The 21487-nt window shown below is 37.9% G+C and overlaps 2 protein-coding genes across 3 annotated transcripts in view; both read right to left on the bottom strand.

Annotated features, from left to right (window-relative positions):
- Positions 1 to 1121: 1121 nt before the first annotated feature.
- The window catches only part of LOC140260438 (uncharacterized), a 93531-nt gene continuing 73165 nt past the window's right edge, over positions 1122 to 21487 (bottom strand). The window contains exons 42-43 of one of the 2 annotated variants that reach the window (XM_072352931.1): positions 2825 to 2870; positions 1122 to 1425 (exon numbers count right to left, since the gene is read on the bottom strand). In XM_072352931.1, the coding sequence (XP_072209032.1) occupies positions 1277 to 1425; positions 2825 to 2870 (195 nt within the window). In that variant the 3' untranslated portion in view covers positions 1122 to 1276. The remainder of the gene's footprint in view (positions 1426 to 2824; positions 2871 to 21487) is intronic. The other variant, XM_072353015.1, reaches the window with a different exon arrangement.
- The window catches only part of LOC140259881 (uncharacterized), a 35565-nt gene continuing 16972 nt past the window's right edge, over positions 2895 to 21487 (bottom strand). Inside the window, exons 11-26 of the mRNA XM_072351617.1 lie at positions 19551 to 20510; positions 16583 to 16643; positions 15831 to 16220; positions 15516 to 15601; positions 13193 to 14170; positions 12177 to 12394; positions 11159 to 11342; positions 10255 to 10315; positions 9494 to 9892; positions 9188 to 9273; positions 8646 to 8784; positions 7022 to 7235; positions 5146 to 5329; positions 3721 to 3874; positions 2971 to 3140; positions 2895 to 2906 (exon numbers count right to left, since the gene is read on the bottom strand). Coding sequence (XP_072207718.1) covers positions 2895 to 2906; positions 2971 to 3140; positions 3721 to 3874; positions 5146 to 5329; positions 7022 to 7235; positions 8646 to 8784; positions 9188 to 9273; positions 9494 to 9892; positions 10255 to 10315; positions 11159 to 11342; positions 12177 to 12394; positions 13193 to 14170; positions 15516 to 15601; positions 15831 to 16220; positions 16583 to 16643; positions 19551 to 20510 — 4296 coding nt within the window. The remainder of the gene's footprint in view (positions 2907 to 2970; positions 3141 to 3720; positions 3875 to 5145; positions 5330 to 7021; positions 7236 to 8645; positions 8785 to 9187; positions 9274 to 9493; positions 9893 to 10254; positions 10316 to 11158; positions 11343 to 12176; positions 12395 to 13192; positions 14171 to 15515; positions 15602 to 15830; positions 16221 to 16582; positions 16644 to 19550; positions 20511 to 21487) is intronic.

Below are 21487 nucleotides of genomic sequence, written 5' to 3'. Positions count from 1 at the left end.
AAATCAATGAATCTATGATATTCCAATTATAACTTTTTATTAATTATAACGGGTAAAACAGAAAGGCAACTCAGCGCTGGGCGACAGGGGAATCGTTGTTCCTCAAACTGCCGCGTCTTCCTATTTCCTGCAACTTCTTTTGTAAAGTCCACTCTGAGCGTGTTGTCCTCCAATTGGTTGGCTGTAATCGCGCGACTGGTGTGCCGTTACTTGGTTGGTCCTTCCATGAAACTTGTATCCATCGAGGCGCGCTTTTCCTGTAACTAGGCAGATTACACAATCTACCCACAAAACCAGCGTGTCCTGCAATCCTCGCGGTCTCCACGCCCCGCAACCCCCAACCCCCGCGGTTTTAATGAACAAGCATTTTATCAAACTATTACCACATCCCGGTCTTAATGAGCAAACATTTTATAACAATTTGGATGAGGGAATTGAGTACACCCTCAGTAAACATGCAGACAACACCAAGTTGGAGGGAAGTGTCAATCTGCCTGAGGGTAGGAAGGCCCTACAGAGGGACCTAGATAGGTTGGATTGATGGGATGAGGCCAGTGGGATGAAGGTGAGCAAGACCAACTGTTGGGTCCTGCACTTTGGTCACAACAACCACAGGCGATGCTACGGGCTTGGGGCAGAAAGGCTGGAAAGCTGCAAGGAAAAAAAGGATCTTTGGGTGTTGGTTGACAAGCATCTGAACATACACCAGCCAGCATACCATGTGGCTAAGAAGGCCAATGACGTCCTAGCTTGTATCAGAAACAGTGTATCAAGAAAGACCAGGGAGGTAATCATTCCCCTGTACTCATCTCTGGTGAGGTCCCATCTCAAGTACTGTGTTCTGTTTTGGGCCCCTTCCTACAAGAAAGACATTGATGTCCTGGAGTGTGTCCAAGGAATGGCAACGAAGCTGGTGAAGGGTCTGGAGCAAAGTCTTATGAGGAACAGTTGAATGCTTCTGGTAAAACATGGAACAAAAAACGTGGAGCAAAATCATGCCTCAAAAACATTTTGACAGCTCCGTCAAGTTCAAGAACCAGCATTACTCAGGCTGATAGTAAGAAAAAATAGATATGGTTCTTATCCTGAGTGCAAAATACACCCACTACCCCTCAGTGACCAACAGGTAAGTGCAGAGTGTCAACCTACTTAATACATTTAGAATTTATATTCAAACTGCAATAAAGATGTTTCCACACCTAAGCTACAGGATGGGAAATCACAGACCTCCTGTGTAAACAAATGATCTCCAGTACTTTTCCCTTTGCATTTTTATTTAGATCAGGTAATGTTGGTTTAAAACATCCCGGTACTCCTGTACCGCTCTGCAAAGGGGATCCTGGTCAATACTGAGATTTATTGAAGATCCATCAGTTGATACCACTGGAGAAACTCTAGCAGATCCATTTTCAAGTTCAGCAGTGGCTGGAAAGAAAAGAAACAAGATTCACGCTGTTACTTTTACAGTAGATTGAGTCAAATCAGTCACTGTAAAAACATTACTGATAACTGATCAGGCTACGCTCTAGAGAGATATTTAAGAACTTCCAAGGAAAACACAAATCAAAAAGGACAGGCATAAAGGAAGAAACATTTTTTCACATTCAATTATCAGCCAATACATTTTTTAAAGCTAGAGAAAGAAATTCCAGGGTTTAGAAACAGAATGGTTTGGGCTGGAAGGGACCTTTTAAGATCACCCAGTTCCAACGCCCCTGCTATTGGCAGGGACAGTTCCCTCTAGACCAGGTTCCTCAGAGCCCCATCCGGACTGGCCCTGAATGCCTGCAAGGTGGGGCTACGCACAACCTCTCTAGGCAAGCTGTTCCAGAGTCTCACCACCCTTACCTTAGGAAGTAAAGAATTTCTTCCTAATATCTAGTCTAAATCTACCTACTTTCAGTTTACAGCCATTTCTCCGCATCCTGTTCTTACATGCCCTTACGAAAAGTCTCTCCCCAGCTTTCCTGTAGGCCCCCATCAGGTACTGGAAGGCCACTGGAAGGCCCCCCCAGAGCCTTGTCTTATCCAGACTGAAGAGCCCCAGCTTTCTCAGCCCATTCCCTTAGAGGAGGTGCTCCAGCCCTCTGACCATCTCCATGGCCCTCCTCTGGACCCTCTCCAACAACTCCATGTCCTCCTTGTGCTGGAGGTTCCAGAACTGGACACGATACTCCATGTGGAGTCTCACGAGAGCAGAGTAGAGAGGCAGAATCTTCTCTGAAGACCTGGCCTTGTATTATAGAACAGACTTTACACAGCATATTAAAAGCAATCAATTCATGCTGTGTTTGCCTATACATTACTGAATGATTTTTACCTAAATAGAGGCTGTCTTTTCCACTGATTCTTCTTTATCCAAAAACAAGTACGACAACATGTCAGGTACAAACAAAAGCAATGAAAAAGAGAGAGAGCAAAAATCAAGAACACCAGAAAATGTATACGGCATACTTGAAGTGCTGAACGCAATGAATGTATGCAGAAACAGAAGTAGTGACAGAAGTCTAAAAAATCTGATTTCTGGGCTCTTTTTAAAATTGGTGTTTGTGCCTGAGGATGAAAGGTGACTTCAACTTAAGCCAAGCATATCTGTGTGGGGGAGATGATTTACTCTCTGTGCTTTCTCTCATAACTAACTGCAGAACATTCTGAAGAGTATATTGGTTAGCAGGCAGTTTTCCATTAAAACTCTAGAGTTAAAAAGAATCCTACACTGTGCTTCAAACAGCACAAATCTTGACAACTTCTGAAAGTAATTACGTAGAAGTTACAAACAGTCATCATCTTCCTTAAAAACACTGATGTCAGAGTAGCACGTTACCTTGTTCAAGTTCTTTACTGATTTTTTCATCCAGTTCCTTCTGTATCTAGAATTAGAAATAACACATGCATTATAAATACCACTGCGCATTTTATTAAGTGACAGAAACCAGCTTGGATCACTAGAAAGGAGCATTTACCCCTCGCTCCCCGCTCGCTCTTTTCTTTCAAAGACTCAATTTCCACTAAGTATTTTCCGTCATCCTCCTGGTGCCTAAGTTTTACTTGACTGAGTTCTAGTCTCAGCATAGCAATCTCTTCTTGCAGTAACTGATTTCTGTGCAGCAGATCCTTTTCTCTGTCATTAGGGTCAGATTCTTGTGTGATAAAGGACATTAGTGAATAGTCAGTTGGGAAATAAATTCAGGTTTAACCCATCAGGCAGCTAGGCACCACACTCCTCACCACTAAGTGGGATGAGGGAGAAAACTGGAAACAAAACAGAACTCATGGGTTGAGATAAAAATAATTTATCAAGCTAAAAAAATGAAAGAAACGGAAAAAAGAAAGTGATGATAGTAGAATAACAAATTCAAAAGCCAAGCAATAGGATCACAAACAGCCTCAGCCAGTTTCTTTCCCAGTTAATCTCCAGATATCTGGACATCTCACTGGTAGAAACCTTAGAAATGACTGGAACAACTATACAGTGAAGAACAGCAGGTAGCTAAAGAGACTGGGAACACAATGTCTTATTTTCCAGTGGCTTCCTACTTCCACGCGCAGTTCAGGTCTATGTGGGATTGATGCCGCTATGCAGAATTTTTAGACAACAGTAACAAAACTAGGTTATATTGATAAACTGCAGACAATCCACCAAAAGGCACAAAAGTTTATTTTTCTTATGGTTTTAGAATGAGCACAGTGAAATGTAACCAAATTAATTAGGAACGGAACTGCTTAATTCTGAATTATTCCGCATTGTTTTTCTTGTCTCTTCTTCCAGCTCCTTCAGTCTCAACAGGTGGTTGCTCAAAATTCCTTCTTGCAGAGCTCTAGCACTCTTTTCCTGAGAGAGCTGTCTCTGTGCTTCATCACGCTCTTCTTCAACCTACAGTAATAGAGTTGAACTTGTGAATCTTGAGCAAAAGCAGAATTAGCAATACCTTCCTATTTCATTCTTCTTTGCATTCTTGCATTCCATTAATTCTAGTAAGAGCCATTTATCATAAAATCATAGAATGACCTGCATATCAATTTTCCATGTTTGCAAACAAACATCTTTAGATTTATCTGAATTGAAAGTTATAAGGATAGTGCAAGTCCATTGCACAAATCCGCATTACAGAAGTTTTATACTTAACGAATCTCTGTAACTAAAGAAAAAACAAACAAACCAGAACTACTATTCTGGGAACATACCGTGTTTAAGTAGAAACGCAAGTTATCTTCCTAACAAGCTATATACATACACTAAAAGCAGAGATGAACGCTCACATGCTTACAGTCAAAGATCTGAAAACATCTATTCATCAATATGAGCACTAATATTAAGAACAGCATAAAAAAAAAGGGGAAAATTTTCAAAAGCACAATAATTACACTGACTTTACCTCACTGCAAGGTCTTAAGTCTACACCTCTCCTAGTAATATTTAGAAATGCTTCAATCAATGTCCAATATATTTTCAGTTTACCAAAATCTAGCAATACTGCTGGATAAATTCAGTTGTATGAGACTTCCAAAGGCTACTGATGAAGTGAGACACAGAAGAGGACTGACCAGCTGAACAAGTGAATAAGAGAGCCCGTGAAAAGACCCTCAAAACTGTATGTGAGAACTGAAGAATTCATGCAGGTTGTGTACAGTGAGAACATCATCATCTCAATCGCATTAAATAAGGCACTAACTTGTAATAAAAATGAAGGTGAGAGTTTTTCTGGATTCAGTCTTGATTGTAGGCAACTGAGGCAATTTACAGATTATCAGGTAAACAGTAACATTTAGGCCTAAATTTAAATTCATGAAAGTACACTTGAAAGAGTACTACAAACAGTAACTGCAATTTCCTTCTGAAGAAAAATCAATCCATCAATCAATCAATAGACGTACATCTACACACACATGCGTGCAGAGTTCTGTAGTAGTAATTAGGAAAAGTAACTCAAAGTGCAGCTTTGCCTGAAGCACAAACCAAACTAGAATTCTGAAAAATGAGAAAAGGTATCACAAACTTATTTGTTCATTCTGGTTTCAGGACAATGGCTCTCAAAATGTACCAAGATAATTATCTAATGCCTCTTTCACAAACAAGATGAACATACTAGCGTAAAATATCAATTTGAAAGAAACAGAAAAACAGAAGATGTATATTTAATATACCTGTTTCTTGAGCTGTCTCAGCGTTATTAATTCCGTTTCTAAATTCCTTGCACGCAACTCAAGTTGTTGTTTCTCCTCTGTCTCTCTAGCATATTGATCCTCTTTCCTCTTTAGTTCCTCTCTTGTTTCTTCATATTGTTTTTCAGCTCTACGTCTCTTTTCCTCTTCTTGTTTCAATGAAAATCTGGGATTTAAAAGAGAATATTTAAGGAATTAAAGCACTGACAAAAAAGTAAATATGCCACATCGTGAACCTGGAGAAACAACTTAAACTGTAGAAATGTCACACCTTTCCAAATACAGAAGTTTTGCTGCGATTTTAAACTTTTAACATAACTCTAATTTCATTCCATTAGTGGTGGAAGACATCTTATACATGAGCTGTACAAGACTGACAAATAAGCCATTAAGTGATGTACAAAATTCATCATGTATTTCCACGTCAACATAGGTAAACGTGAACAGTAAACCATAAACTTTTACTAACAAAAATGCACTGTTTTCAATAGGTTGATCATTATCCATATAGTACTGATTCATAACGACTGCAAGTAACACAAATAAAACAGCACATCACTTATCCAAGACGAATCAAAAACTTTTGAGAAGCCTTCCCTAAGACTATAACAACTGCTTAACACGTGTGGAGTAACATTTTCATTTCTTTCAATAAATTAAAGGATAAGGGCAGTGTTCCAAAGAGATTTTTAGACACGGTAAGACTAACATGATTAAAAAAAAACCACAACAAAACAACACAGTTTATGTGCCCCCAGAAATTTGCTTTACTAATTCTGGAAAATGAATATCAGCAACCGCTAACAAGTAGTTCAAAAGATTGGCTGTGACATCAGTATTTAAGCTGCTTATTCTAAAGGAGAAAGATTTACGCATGTATAGCTAATACTGTTTTGAGATTTTACAGAGAAAGAAAACATGGATTCCTTGTATTTACAGATGTTTGGGAATTTTGAAAAATGTTGAGAATCAAATCCAGGCCAAATCAGGAATGGCTTTGTCTTACTCATAATCCATTCCATGTTCTGGGAGAGTGTTGGCACATCTTGAAGTTTATTTCCCTCAGCTTATTCTCACAGAGAAAGTGTTTCATGCTCTGTGATCAGCCTGGAAGGCCTCTGCTGAACTCACACATGTTGACTACGATCTCTTGGAGGCCACAGAAAGAAATGCACTCAAGTACTTGGAGGCCAAAAGTTGGACCCAGTGCTCCAGATACAGACCAACAAGAGCTAAGTAGGGATGGACTCTTCCCTTCAGCTTCTTGACTCTGCAACCCAGGATGCTGCTGGCCTTCTCAGCTGCAAGACCATTCTGGCTCATGTTGCATTTAATCTCTGTCAAATCCCCCAGAGGCTTCTCAGCAAATCAGCTCACCAGCCAGAGCATTTCACTGTGCATGCCCACAAGGGGTTCCTCCATCCCACGTGCAGGGCTTTGAATTCATTCTTGATGAATCTGACATAATACCTGCTGGCCACTCCTCTGAAATGTTGTAAACAGTGACTAAGAACTATCTGCATCTAGCTCAGAAATATGAGGACAAGGGAACAAACTCAAATTTGACCTGCAATCAAACAAACACACCCACTAAACTCTTTCAGTGTGCGGCCCGTGGAGTTGCCGTAATTCCTAGTTTCATACAAAAACAGAAGGTACAAAGACAAAACCTGTGAAGCACAACTCTTAAAGATGCTTGTAAGTCCCACTCCCTAGAGGTACTTAAGAGATGCGTGGATATAGCACTAAGGGACATGGCTCAGTGGTGGGACTTGGTATGCTGTTGATAGCTGGACCATCAGCATCTTCTAAAACGTGGCCAGGACAACACACAGAATCAAAATGTAGGATTACATACTCGAGGCTTTGGATATCATTTTTCAATTCCATTTCTTGTTGAGATAATATGGATTTCAAGTCTTCAGACTGTTCTGCAACTAACCTTGACTCCTCTTTTTCACTTTCTAACTTCCTGACTTCTCTCCAGAGAGCTGTATTGCGGCTTCTTTCATAAACTATTCTCTGTTCATACTCAAGAAGTATGTTTTGAATTTTCAGCAAAATAGCAGGATCTATATGGAGTCAAAAAATACACAAAATTGCACATATGCATAAATAGTTCCCAGTGTACAATCTATTTAATTCTTTGCTGAATTGGGTATAGGTGGCAAGGTTTTAGTCATGGGTAAGTCTCTAAAAGAAAGACCCAAAAGACTGTGCCAAATGCAGATAAATCCAGCAGACCCACCACAGGTTACAACTCAGCCCCTCAGCCGATCTTACAGCACCTCCAAGAAAGCATATTTTGGAAAGGGCAAAAACACCAGGTGGGCAGAGAAGGAGGGAAAAAAGAATGTGAAGAGCAGTGGAAACAAAGGTAACATGAAGGAGGAAGAGGAAGGAGAAAGCACTCCAGGTGAGGGAGCAGATTCCCAAACAACCTGTGGAGCACACCATAGTGGACCAGGTGTTTCCCTGCAGCCCGTGGAAGGGCCACACTGGAGCAGATGTCCACCATGCAGCTCATGAAGACTCCACTGTGGAACAGATTGGTAATTTCTAAAGGATCTTAGCCTGTAGAAGGACCTATGTTAGAGCAGGGAAAATGTGTGAAGATGTAGAAGAGGCAGAGAGGAACTGCCATGCATTGAATGGAAAACCACCATCCTCCTTGCACTGCTCAGGAAGTTGGAGTGAAGAAGCAAATTTACGTGTGAGAAAGTGGTGGGTGGAAGGTGTTTTATTTACTTATATTTTTATCTTTCTCACTCCCCAATTTAATTGGCAAACAATGAAATTAAGTTTCACCAAGTGGAGCCTGTTTTGCCCGTGACAAAAATTAGTGATGGCCCTGTCTTAATCCCATTTCTTGAACTTTTTCATCTCCTGTCCTGTTGAAGAGTGAAAGTGAGAGTTCAGGTGGGTGGGAATACGGTCTTTGGCCAAAATTAATCCATATTTGCCTAATGAAGTTTTAGCAAACATTAAGAAAATTAGTATTGCTTACATTTATATCAAGCTACGTGTATATATGCAAGCATATTACAACATTTTATTACAGATTTTTTTTTTCTTTTCAGCAAAAACTGAGAAGCAATTTGTTGTTACTTATTAGGGGGCATAAACAGGAAAAAGAAAAAAAAAAATAAAGACTGGTCTTGCTAACTTATGATCGCTACATTTGAATGAATTTGTCTGTACCTTACAAGAACCTGCCTTTCCAAGTCCGACTAGAGACACAGCCAGTGGTAGGTAAGGTGTGTTTGCTGACAACGTGGATGGACATCTGAGGTTAGCTGAGGTAAATCCTGCATTCAGTGCAAGAGTCTGCACTTTTTGGGGAGCAGGGTATGGGCAATAGTCATTTTTTATTATAAATATTGGACCAAAATAGAAAACTAAGGAACTGTGAAGGTACACAAGGAAACAAGAGTTTTAAAAGAGGAACTTTTAACAGAAGACAAAGTGATTTAGAAACTTACCAGTACAATCCACGCTAAGCTGTTCTAACAGCAACACAGCCTCTTTGTAAGATGAAGTTAGCAACTGAGCATCCTCTGTAGTTGTATCAGATGACCGTGTTGAATCAGTGTCATCAGTAACATCCATTTGCATGCTGACCTATAGACAATACAGTGTGTTACATATACAACACTATACTATTACAGATCACTATAAACATAGGAACAGTTCATATTCTCACTCACAGCCCATCTATTTGGTTCAAATAGTACAAAACAGCATACTAGCAGTTATGAAAGAAACAATAAAAGCATTACTGATGGATAAGAAATCAGATGGACTACACAGCTGGAAATGGACCTGGACAATGGTATGTATCCATCACAACTGCAAGCATTTTATACAACCATAAGAAGACAGTATCTAACATCAGGTGATACGAACTTCATGTGCAAGACTCATTTTGCAGAGCCGTTTCCTGACTGCCAAGATTTCTTTTCTTTTAACTCGTAATACAGTTTATCAATTCAGATTATAATTCGCAATATTTGGTTTCACATACCTGCCTCCCATAGTTTGCACTGGCATCCTTGACCATGTCTTTTTCAGCTGATGATGACACATGAATGATAGATTCCAAGCACTCACCTACAGTGAAAAAATTACATCTTTATAACGAACATGACTTATTACAAAGTATTTATACCTAGAGTACATCCTTTTGTACTTTTTGTGCATTTGTGAGAAAACAGCACAAACTAACACAGCCTCTCAAGCGTATGATTTACAATTTGAACATAATATTATAATACAGGTACTTCACTATTCATTCTTGTTGGAGACATGTTTGTTATGTTCTCTTGCAAACTTTCGTAACGTCCATCTATAAAAGACACAGGAGTATCAGCAGACTCTTCAATCTTTTCTTCAGTTTTTTTAAGTATTTTCTGAGAATCACTGGAGACGCTTCCAGCTCCACACTGGGCATCCCCTTTATTCTCAACATTACTAAGATAACCCAATTTCTGATCAACTTCTTCTTTAAGTTCTATTTTACCTCTCTGCTCCTCTTCCATTATGTCATTAGACTGAGTTTCTTCATCTTCCTCCACTACTTCCACTTCCGCAAGCTTGCTTGAATTTGAGACATCTTGTTTCAACAAATCTTTGCATTGTCCTCTGTTCAGATTTGCACCTGTTGGTTCTTTTTGTTTGAGGCTTTTCTTCTGTGACTTTGGGTTTTCACTTCTAGAACAATCACCACCTCCTTAAAGCATGAGAAAAGGAAAGAGGAATATGAATCAAATGGGTTATATAAATAGCAACAGGCATTTTACCCATTTAAAACACAGGAAAGTAGTCATCTGGGACTGTATGGAAAAGAAGCCAGGTAAGGGCAGGACGGGGAAAGGACACATCAGACACAAAGGCTTAGGAGTGGACTCGGTATCGTCATTTTCATTATCTTACTTGTTTTACTCTGAAATGACCATCTGTTCTGTTCTTATAACACTACTTTCCTCAATTATTACAGCCAAGTGAAAACAACAACAACAACAAAAATCCAAATGAAATTACTTAGCAAGTTCACTTTTGTATGTCATTGTATTATATATCCAAATAACTTACCAACATTCCTGAACTTTTGGAGAACATTCTTTAACATCCTCAACTTACGTTTCTGTGGTTTCTGCAAATAAAAATGCATTTTAAAAGAATTATTTGGTCTGTTTTTGTTTGCTTCTTTGTTCTAAGGCAAATCCCTTACTTACATCAGATCTTGAACAGTAAATTCAACCAGGCTGTCCCCTTTTGAAAGGACTCAGATGCTTGCTAGATACTTCAACTTTAATTACACAAACATTCCTCTTGTATACAAGTCAGTGACTATTCAAAACTATCTGTAGATGCATAGCAATTCTAAGAAAGTATTTGAATCCATAGGTAAACTACAACTACACTTGGCATAAATTAAAGTTCCTGAAGCTTGAAGAATAAATTAGTTACTACAACTCCACTTAGTGAAATGTCTGTAAATTGTAGATGTATAACAATTCTAAGAAAGTATTTGAATCCTTCTAAGAAAGTATTTGAATGAAGTCTTGATTGTAGGCAACTGAGGCAATTTACAGATTATCAGGTAAACAGTAACATTTAGGCCTAAATTTATATTCATGTAAGCATACTTGAAAGAGTACTACAAACAGTAACTGCAATTTCCTTCTGAAGAAAAATCAATCCATCAGTCAATCAATAAACGTACATCTACACACACATGCGCGCAGAGTTCTGTAGTAGTAATTAGGAAAAGTAACTCAAAGTGCAGCTTTGCCTGAAGCACAAACCAAACTAGAATTCTGAAAAATGAGAAAAGGTATCACAAACTTGTTTGTTCATTCTGGTTTCAGGACAATGGCTCTCAAAATGTACCAAGATAATTATCTAATGCCTCTTTCAGAAACAAGATGAACATACTAGCGTAAAATATCAATTTGAAAGAAACAGAAAAACAGAAGATGTATATTTAATATACCTGTTTCTTGAGCTGTCTCAGCGTTATTAATTCCGTTTCTGAATTCCTTGCATGCAACTCAAGTTGTTGTTTCTCCTCTGTCTCTCTAGCATATTGATCCTCTTTCCTCTTTAGTTGCTCTCTTGTTTCTTCATATTGCGTTTCAGCTCTACGTCTCTTTTCCTCTTCTTGTTTCAATGAAAATCTGGGATTTAAAAGAGAATATTTGAGGAATTAAAGCGCTGACAAAAAAGTAAATATGCCACATCGTGAACCCGGAGAAACAACTTAAACTGTAGAAATGTCACACCTTTCCAAATACAGAAGTTTTGCTGCGATTTTAAACTTTTAACATAACTCTAATTTCATTCCCTTAGTGGTGGAAGACATCTTATACATGAGCTGTACAAGACTGACAAATAAGCCATTAAGTGATGTACAAAATTCAACATGTATTTCCACGTCAACATAGGTAAACGTGAACAGTAAACCATAAACTTTTACTAACAAAAATGCACTGTTTTCAATAGGTTGATCATTATCCATATAGTACAGATTCATAATGACTGCAAGTAACACAAATAAAACAGCACATCACTTATCCAAGACGAATCAAAAACTTTTGAGAAGCCTTCCCTAAGACTATAACAACTGCTTAACACGTGTGGAGTAACATTTTCATTTCTTTCAATAAATTAAAGGATAAGGGCAGTGTTCCAAAGAGATTTTTAGACACGGTAAGACTAACATGATTAAAAAAAAACCACAAAAAAACAACACAGTTTATGTGCCCCCAGAAATTTGCTTTACTAATTCTGGAAAATGAATATCAGCAACCGCTAACAAGTAGTTCAAAAGATTGGCTGTGACATCAGTATTTAAGCTGCTTATTCTAAAGGAGAAAGATTTACGCATGTATAGCTAATACTGTTTTGAGATTTTACAGAGAATGAAAACATGGATTCCTTGTATTTACAAATGTTTGGGAATTTTGAAAAATGTTTGGGAATTTTGAAAAAGGGTTATTTTATAAGTTTACCCTTTTACTGGCATTTCAAGTAATTTTGGTCTCTCCTCGGATGAAGAATTCTTTGTGTGTTTTTCTTCTATCATTTTTTCGTTCTTCCTTAGAGCAAGCTTTTCTTTTACTGGTTGATCGGTAATATTGCCCGCTGGTGTATCTGATTTATCAAGACCTTCCTGTTTCTCCACTGCTTGCATTTTGAAATGTTTCTGCTTCCTTTTCTCCTGCTCAACCTACGAAGAGAAAAATTCAGCTTCGTATATTTTTCTGATTCTAAAGGAGATCCAAGACCAAATAACGTAAGCTTGACTTTTAAAAGAATGTAAAATAAAAAAGAATTTTCACAAACATTACTCTACAAAATGTACCTAGTCAACAAATATACTCCGAATTCACTCTTGATTTGAAGTATAACAAACAAACAAACAAACAAACAAACAAAAAAAGCAAAGCAGCCCTTAGGAAAGAAACAATAAAAGCATTACTGATGGATAAGAAATCAGATGGACTACACAACAGTAGTTGTAGAAACACAAAATATGAGTGGATGTACGATGTGGTACTTCCTTGATGATGAGGAAAAAACCAAACTGAACTCAAAAGCAGAAACAGCTTCACAGCAATCAGGAGTTCTAGTGAGAGGCACACCATGCACAAACCACAGCAAACGAAGAGATGAGTCAAGACCCTGTTCAGAAGCTATTTTCATTTCCTGATCGACAATCAAAACTGGTGTACTTGTATGAATTTCTTTTCATGCTAATGAGGTGATGACTACTTACACTGGAACTGACTGTCACCTATTGTCAAACTGAAACAATACATTTTGATTTCTCAAAACCTTCTGACTACATTATGGGGAAAAGCACAATTCTCCACCGCTTTCCTTAGTTATGAGTAACGTTCTTCTCTTAAAACAAAAAAAAACAATTTGCACAAAGCAACTTCTTTTAATGATCAATAGCTAACATGAACAGGACCATTGATACTGAGAAAGACTAAAGAATAAGGAGCAGCAGGTGAACTTCTACCTCTTTTTGTAGCTGTACCTTCTCTTTTTCCAAAGCCAGGAATACCATTTGCAGCATTCCTACCTTACTCTTAAATCTTTCCACGTCTTGTTTTAGTTCTTTGTCCAGATTCCTTTCCAGCATGCCACAAGGTTGCTGAGCATGTGGGAAAAGATTTTCGATTCCTGTTTCTCCTATTTCCTCGTTTTTGATAAGGCAGTCTCTGGAAACACTGTCACTAAGACAGATGTCCTTGCCAGTTTTCTTCTTGCTTACAGAACCAAGTGTACTTTCATCATTTGTGGAAATAGGTCTTATTTGAGGAAGAATATTAGAGATGTCATCCAAACTATTTGTTTTTAAACAATGTCTCAGGGAATATTCAGGACTTACCTCTACGTTCCTACCAATCCCATTCTCATTTTCTTCCGTTTCCTCTGCTCTTGCTAGATGTACTTCTGAATTATCTGTGTAATTAGTGCAGCCTTCTTCATCTGGTATTCTCTCAGGAATTTCCACATTTGCACTTAAGTTCTTGTGATCCGGAAGGACACTGAGACTCGGAACAACAATTTCTGTACTGGGTTCTTTTAGGTCTACGTTAAGTTTCACATCTCCAAACTCACTTTTACTTTCTGACTTATTACTTGACTCTGTCACACTAGATGAAACACAAAAACTCTCCAGTTCTTCCTTGAAGTCATCTCCTGACACTTCTGCCACAACGGATGTAGTTTCCTCAGATTCATTAATTTCACCAAACAGCTGCTTCAACTCTGCCATAACGCTTTTAAAATTTGTTTTCAGCTCCCTTTTCTCTTCTTCAACCCACATCCTTTCGTATCTCTCTTCCCACGGCTTTAGATTTAACTGCTTGTCAGCACTGTGGGATTCCTCATTTTCTGCTAGGGCTTCCTGATGAGAAATTTCTGCTTTGTCAGTCTGCTTTTCATGTGCTGTATTTTCTATCAAGTTGGTTGTTTCCAAAACATATTTATCCTTAAGGAAGCAGGTAAAGACAGAAGAATTGCCAAGAAAAATGAAATGACGGTTAAGCCATATAATTGACATTGCAAACTCATCCCATCATACAACAACAACAACAAAATAAAGATACCTTATTTATTTTTCCCTCAAAATAGAAGGATCTAGTTTAGAAACAATAGTTTTTCTTCAGCTGGAGTTCTCCGAACACAAGCATTGCTTTTACCAACTACAGAGAGCAGGCAGGCTAAAAGGTATCACCAAGCAGTTTATGTTTTAGTACTTTACTTTAAAAAAACACCACCACCACCACAAACAGAAACCAACAAAACAATCGGTAACAACGTAAAACACAACTGCCCAAATTTTCCCATACTCCATTACTTTCTACTGACTGTCACTTTAAACCCCCTGCTAGTTGAGTTAACATAGCGGGAGTGATCATAACAAGCTTTTTTACTATCCACCACAAGGGACTGGCTACATTACAATCACTTATGCTCCCCAGAGTCAGAAGTATTAAATTCCATTCCAATCTCCCAAGACCAATATTTACTAGGAAAACCTGTTCATTCCTGCCCTTGGCCCCAAATCAAGAACTGAGACGTCCATCAAAACTGTACCATGCCTCAAGCCCACTGACCAGCTCCTCTCTCCAGCCTTCTCATTATCTCTGACTTCACAGTCCCTGCAACAGTATCCTTGGTTTGTGTTCCCATCTGAGCAAGGATATTACTTCCTCCACTTCCCTTGAGGTATTACAGAAGACTCCAGACACTCACGGAAGATCCCTACCCAGTCCCGTATGCCCAATACAAACAGGATGCCTAGCTTATATTCCTCCATAATGGCCTTCAAAAAAAAAAATATTTTCAAACACTTACTAACTTGATCAGACAAGAATATATTTGTCTGCAGGGGCAGAGAAAGCACTGACAGACCATATTTCAGGTCTTTACTTGATCTTCCTCACATGCAGAGGAAAAGCTGGCATGCTTTGTCAAAGAAATAATCGCATGATATAAAATTTTGCTCCCAACTGAGTATGCATTTTGCACGGGAAAAAACAAAAAACCATCACATGACTGCACTGTTTCTCAGAATTGCACACAAGGAAAACCAGTGGTCAGTGTTTAAGCAAACCAGCTGGAAATGGACCTGGACAATGGTATGTATCCATCACAACTGCAAGCATTTTATACAACCATAAGAAGACAGTATCTAACATCAGGTGATACGAACTTCATGTGCAAGACTCATTTTGCAGAGCCGTTTCCTGACTGCCAAGATTTCTTTTCTTTTAACTCGTAATACAGTTTATCAATTCAGATTATAATTCGCAATATTTGGTTTCACATACCTGCCTCCCATAGTTTGCACTGGCATCCTTGACCATCTCTTTTTCAGCTGATGACGACACATTAATGATAGATTCCGAGCACTCACCTACAGTGAAAAAATTACATCTTTATAACGAACATGACTTATTACAAAGTATTTATACCTAGAGTACATCCTTTTGTACTTTTTGTGCATTTGTGAGAAAACAGCACAAACTAACACAGCCTCTCAAGCGTATGATTTACAATTTGAACATAATATTATAATACAGATACTTCATTATTCATTCTTGTTGGAGACAGGTCTGTTACGTTCTCTTGCAACCTTTCGTAACGTCCATCTATAAAAGACACAGGAGTATCAGCAGACTCTTCAATCTTTTCTTCAGTTTTTTTAAGTATTTTCTGAGAATCACTGGAGACGCTTCCAGCTCCACACTGGGCATCCCCTTTATTCTCAACATTACTAAGATAACCCAATTTCTGATCAACTTCTTCTTTAAGTTCTATTTTACCTCTCTGCTCCTCTTCCATTATGTCATTAGACTGAGTTTCTTCATCTTTCTCCACTACTTTTTCTTCCTCAATGTTGCTTGAATTCGAGACATCTTGTTTCAACAACTCTCTGCATTCTCCTCTCTTCAGATTTGCACCTGTTGGTTCTTTTTGTTTGAGGCTTTTCTTCTGTGACTTTGGGTTTTCACTTCTAGAACAATCACCACCTCCTTAAAGCATGAGAAAAGGAAAGAGGAATATGAATCAAATGGGTTATATAAATAGCAACAGGCATTTTACCCATTTAAAACACAGGAAAGTAGTCATCTGGGACTGTATGGAAAAGAAGCCAGGTAAGGGCAGGACGGGGAAAGGACACATCAGACACAAAGGCTTAGGAGTGGACTCGGTATCGTCATTTTCATTATCTTACTTGTTTTACTCTGAAATGACCATCTGTTCTGTTCTTATAACACTACTTTCCTCAATTATTACAGCCAAGTGAAAACAACAACAACAGCAAAAACCCAAATGAAATTACTTAGCAAGTTCACTTTTGTATGTCATTGTATTATATATCCAAATAACTTACCAACATTCCTGAACTTTTGGAGAACATTCATTAACATCCTCAACTTACGCTTCTGTGGCTTCTGCAAATAAAAATGCATTTTAAAAGAAATATTTGGTCTGTTTTTGTTTGCTTCTTTGTTCTAAGGCAAATCCTTTACTTACATCAGATCTTGAACAGTAAATTCAACTAGGCTGTCCCCTTTTGAAAGGACTCAGATGCTTACTAGATCCTTCAACTTTAATTACACAAACATTCCTCTTGTATACAAGTCAGTGACTATTCAAAACTATCTGTAGATGCATAGCAATTCTAAGAAAGTATTTGAATCCATAGGTAAACTACAACTACACTTGGCATAAATTAAAGTTCCTGAAGCTTGAAGAATAAATTAGTTACTACAACTCCACTTAGTGAAATGTCTGTAAATTGTAGATGTATAACAATTCTAAGAAAGTATTTGAATCCTTCTAAGAAAGTATTTGAATGAAGTCTTGATTGTAGGCAACTGAGGCAATTTACAGATTATCAGGTAAACAGTAACATTTAGGCCTAAATTTATATTCATGTAAGCATACTTGAAAGAGTACTACAAACAGTAACTGCAATTTCCTTCTGAAGAAAAATCAATCCATCAGTCAATCAATAAACGTACATCTACACACACATGCGCGCAGAGTTCTGTAGTAGTAATTAGGAAAAGTAACTCAAAGTGCAGCTTTGCCTGAAGCACAAACCAAACTAGAATTCTGAAAAATGAGAAAAGGTATCACAAACTTGTTTGTTCATTCTGGTTTCAGGACAATGGCTCTCAAAATGTACCAAGATAATTATCTAATGCCTCTTTCACAAACAAGATGAACATACTAGCGTAAAATATCAATTTGAAAGAAACAGAAAAACAGAAGATGTATATTTAATATACCTGTTTCTTGAGCTGTCCCAGTGTTATTAATTCAGTTTCTAAATTCCTTGCACGCAACTCAAGTTGTTGTTTCTCCTCTGTCTCTCTAGCATATTGATCCCCTTTCCTCTTTAGTTCCTCTCTTGTTTTTTCATATTGTGTTTCAGCTCTACGTCTCTTTTCCTCTTCTCGTTTCAAAGAAAATCTGGGATTTAAAAGAGAATATTTGAGGAATTAAAGCACTGACAAAAAAGTAAATATGCCACATCGTGAACCTGGAGAAACAACTTAAACTGTAGAAATGTCACACCTTTCCAAATACAGAAGTTTTGCTGCGATTTTAAACTTTTAACATAACTCTAATTTCATTCCATTAGTGGTGGAAGACATCTTATACATGAGCTGTACAAGACTGACAAATAAGCCATTAAGTGATGTACAAAATTCATCATGTATTTCCACGTCAACATAGGTAAACGTGAACAGTAAACCATAAACATTTACTAACAAAAATGCACTGTTTTCAATAGGTTGATCATTATCCATATAGTACAGATTCATAATGACTGCAAGTAACACAAATAAAACAGCACATCACTTATCCAAGACGAATCAAAAACTTTTGAGAAGCCTTCCCTAAGACTATAACAACTGCTTAACACGTGTGGAGTAACATTTTCATTTCTTTCAATAAATTAAAGGATAAGGGCAGTGTTCCAAAGAGATTTTTAGACACGGTAAGACTAACATGATTAAAAAAAAAAACAAACAACAAAACAACACAGTTTATGTGCCCCCAGAAATTTGCTTTACTAATTCTGGAAAATGAATATCAGCAACCGCTAACAAGTAGTTCAAAAGATTGGCTGTGACATCAGTATTTAAGCTGCTTATTCTAAAGGAGAAAGATTTACGCATGTATAGCTAATACTGTTTTGAGATTTTACAGAGAAAGAAAACATGGATTCCTTGTATTTACAGATGTTTGGGAATTTTGAAAAATGTTTGGGAATTTTGAAAAAGGGTTATTTTATAAGTTTACCCTTTTACTGGCATTTCAAGTAATTTTGGTCTCTCCTCGGATGAAGAATTCTTTGTGTGTTTTTCTTCTATCATTTTTTCGTTCTTCCTTAGAGCAAGCTTTTCTTTTACTGGTTGATGGGTAATATCAGATTGTGTATCAGATGGTGTATCAGATTTATCAAGACCTTCCTGTTTCTCCACTGCTTGCATTTTGAAATGTTTCTGCTTCCTTTTCTCCTGCTCAACCTATGAAGAGAAAAATTCAGCTTCGTATATTTTTCTGATTCTAAATGAGATCCAAGACCAAATAACCTAAGCTTGACTTTTAAAAGAATGTAAAATAAAAAAGAATTTTCACAAACATTACTCTACAAAATGTACCTAGTCAACAAATATACTCCGAATTCACTCTTGATTTGAAGTATAACAAACAAACAAACAAACAAACAAACAAAAAAAGCAAAGCAGCCCTTAGGAAAGAAACAATAAAAGCATTACTGATGGATAAGAAATCAGATGGACTACACAACAGTAGTTGTAGAAACACAAAATATGAGTGGATGTACGATGTGGTACTTCCTTGATGATGAGGAAAAAACCAAACTGAACTCAAAAGCAGAAACAGCTTCACAGCAATCAGGAGTTCTAGTGAGAGGCACACCATGCACAAACCACAGCAAACGAAGAGATGAGTCAAGACCCTGTTCAGAAGCTATTTTCATTTCCTGATCGACAATCAAAACTGGTGTACTTGTATGAATTTCTTTTCATGCTAATGAGGTGATGACTACTTACACTGGAACTGACTGTCACCTATTGTCAAACTGAAACAATACATTTTGATTTCTCAAAACCTTCTGACTACATTATGGGGAAAAGCACAATTCTCCACCGCTTTCCTTAGTTATGAGTAACGTTCTTCTCTTAAAACAAAAAAAAACAATTTGCACAAAGCAACTTCTTTTAATGATCAATAGCTAACATGAACAGGACCATTGATACTGAGAAAGACTAAAGAATAAGGAGCAGCAGGTGAACTTCTACCTCTTTTTGTAGCTGTACCTTCTCTTTTTCCAAAGCCAGGAATACCATTTGCAGCATTCCTACCTTACTCTTAAATCTTTCCACGTCTTGTTTTAGTTCTTCGTCCAGATTCCTTTCCAGCATGCCACAAGGTTGCTGAGCATGTGGGAAAAGATTTTCGATTCCTGTTTCTCCTATTTCCTCGTTTTTGATAAGGCAGTCTCTGGAAACACTGTCACTAAGACAGATGTCCTTGCCAGTTTTCTTCTTGCTTACAGAACCAAGTGTACTTTCATCATTTGTGGAAATAGGTCTTATTTGAGGAAGAATATTAGAGATGTCATCCAAACTATTTGTTTTTAAACAATGTCTCAGGGAATATTCAGGACTTACCTCTACGTTCCTACCAATCCCATTCTCATTTTCTTCGGTTTCCTCTGCTCTTGCTAGATGTACTTCTGAATTATCTGTGTAATTAGTGCAGCCTTCTTCATCTGGTATTCTCTCAGGAATTTCCACATTTGCACTTAAGTTCTTGTGATCCGGAAGGACACTGAGACTCGGAACAACAATTTCTGTACTGGGTTCTTTTAGGTCTACGTTAAGTTTCACATCTCCAAACTCACTTTTACTTTCTGACTTATTACTTGACTCTGTCACACTAGATGAAACACAAAAACTCTTCAGTTCTTCCTTGAAGTCATCTCCTGACACTTCTGCCACAACGGATGTAGTTTCCTCAGATTCATTAATTTCACCAAACAGCTGCTTCAACTCTGCCATAACGCTTTTAAAATTTGTTTTCAGCTCCCTTTTCTCTTCTTCAACCCACATCCTTTCGTATCTCTCTTCCCACGGCTTTAGATTTAACTGCTTGTCAGCACTGTGGGATTCCTCATTTTCTGCTAGGGCTTCCTGATGAGAAATTTCTGCTTTGTCAGTCTGCTTTTCATGTGCTGTATTTTCTATCAAGTTGGTTGTTTCCAAAACATATTTATCCTTAAGGAAGCAGGTAAAGACAGAAGAATTGCCAAGAAAAATGAAATGACGGTTAAGCCATATAATTGACATTGCAAACTCATCCCATCATACAACAACAACAACAAAATAAAGATACCTTATTTATTTTTCCCTCAAAATAGAAGGATCTAGTTTAGAAACAATAGTTTTTCTTCAGCTGGAGTTCTCCGAACACAAGCATTGCTTTTACCAACTACAGAGAGCAGGCAGGCTAAAAGGTATCACCAAGCAGTTTATGTTTTAGTACTTTACTTTAAAAAAACACCACCACCACCACAAACAGAAACCAACAAAACAATCGGTAACAACGTAAAACACAACTGCCCAAATTTTCCCATACTCCATTACTTTCTACTGACTCACTTTAAACCCCCTGCTAGTTGAGTTAACATAGCGGGAGTGATCATAACAAGCTTTTTTACTATCCACCACAAGGGACTGGCTACATTACAATCACTTATGCTCCCCAGAGTCAGAAGTATTAAATTCCATTCCAATCTCCCAAGACCAATATTTACTAGGAAAACCTGTTCATTCCTGCCCTTGGCCCAAAATCAAGAACTGAGACGTCCATCAAAACTGTACCATGCCTCAAGCCCACTGACCAGCTCCTCTCTCCAGCCTTCTCATTATCTCTGACTTCACAGTCCCTGCAACAGTATCCTTGGTTTGTGCTCCCATCTGAGCAAGGATATTACTTCCTCCACTTCCCTTGAGGTATTACAGAAGACTCCAGACACTCACGGAAGATCCCTACCCAGTCCCGTATGCCCAATACAAACAGGATGCCTAGCTTATATTCCTCCATAATAGCCTTCAAAAAAAAAATATTTTCAAACACTTACTAACTTGATCAGACAAGAATATATTTGTCTGCAGGGGCAGAGAAAGCACTGACAGACCATATTTCAGGTCTTTACTTGATCTTCCTCACATGCAGAGGAAAAGCTGGCATG

The sequence above is a fragment of the Excalfactoria chinensis genome, chromosome 1, assembly GCF_039878825.1.
Source record: "Excalfactoria chinensis isolate bCotChi1 chromosome 1, bCotChi1.hap2, whole genome shotgun sequence".
In the NCBI taxonomy this organism is placed as follows: Eukaryota; Metazoa; Chordata; class Aves; order Galliformes; family Phasianidae; genus Excalfactoria; species Excalfactoria chinensis.
This window is presented reverse-complemented; position numbering and strand designations above follow the sequence as displayed.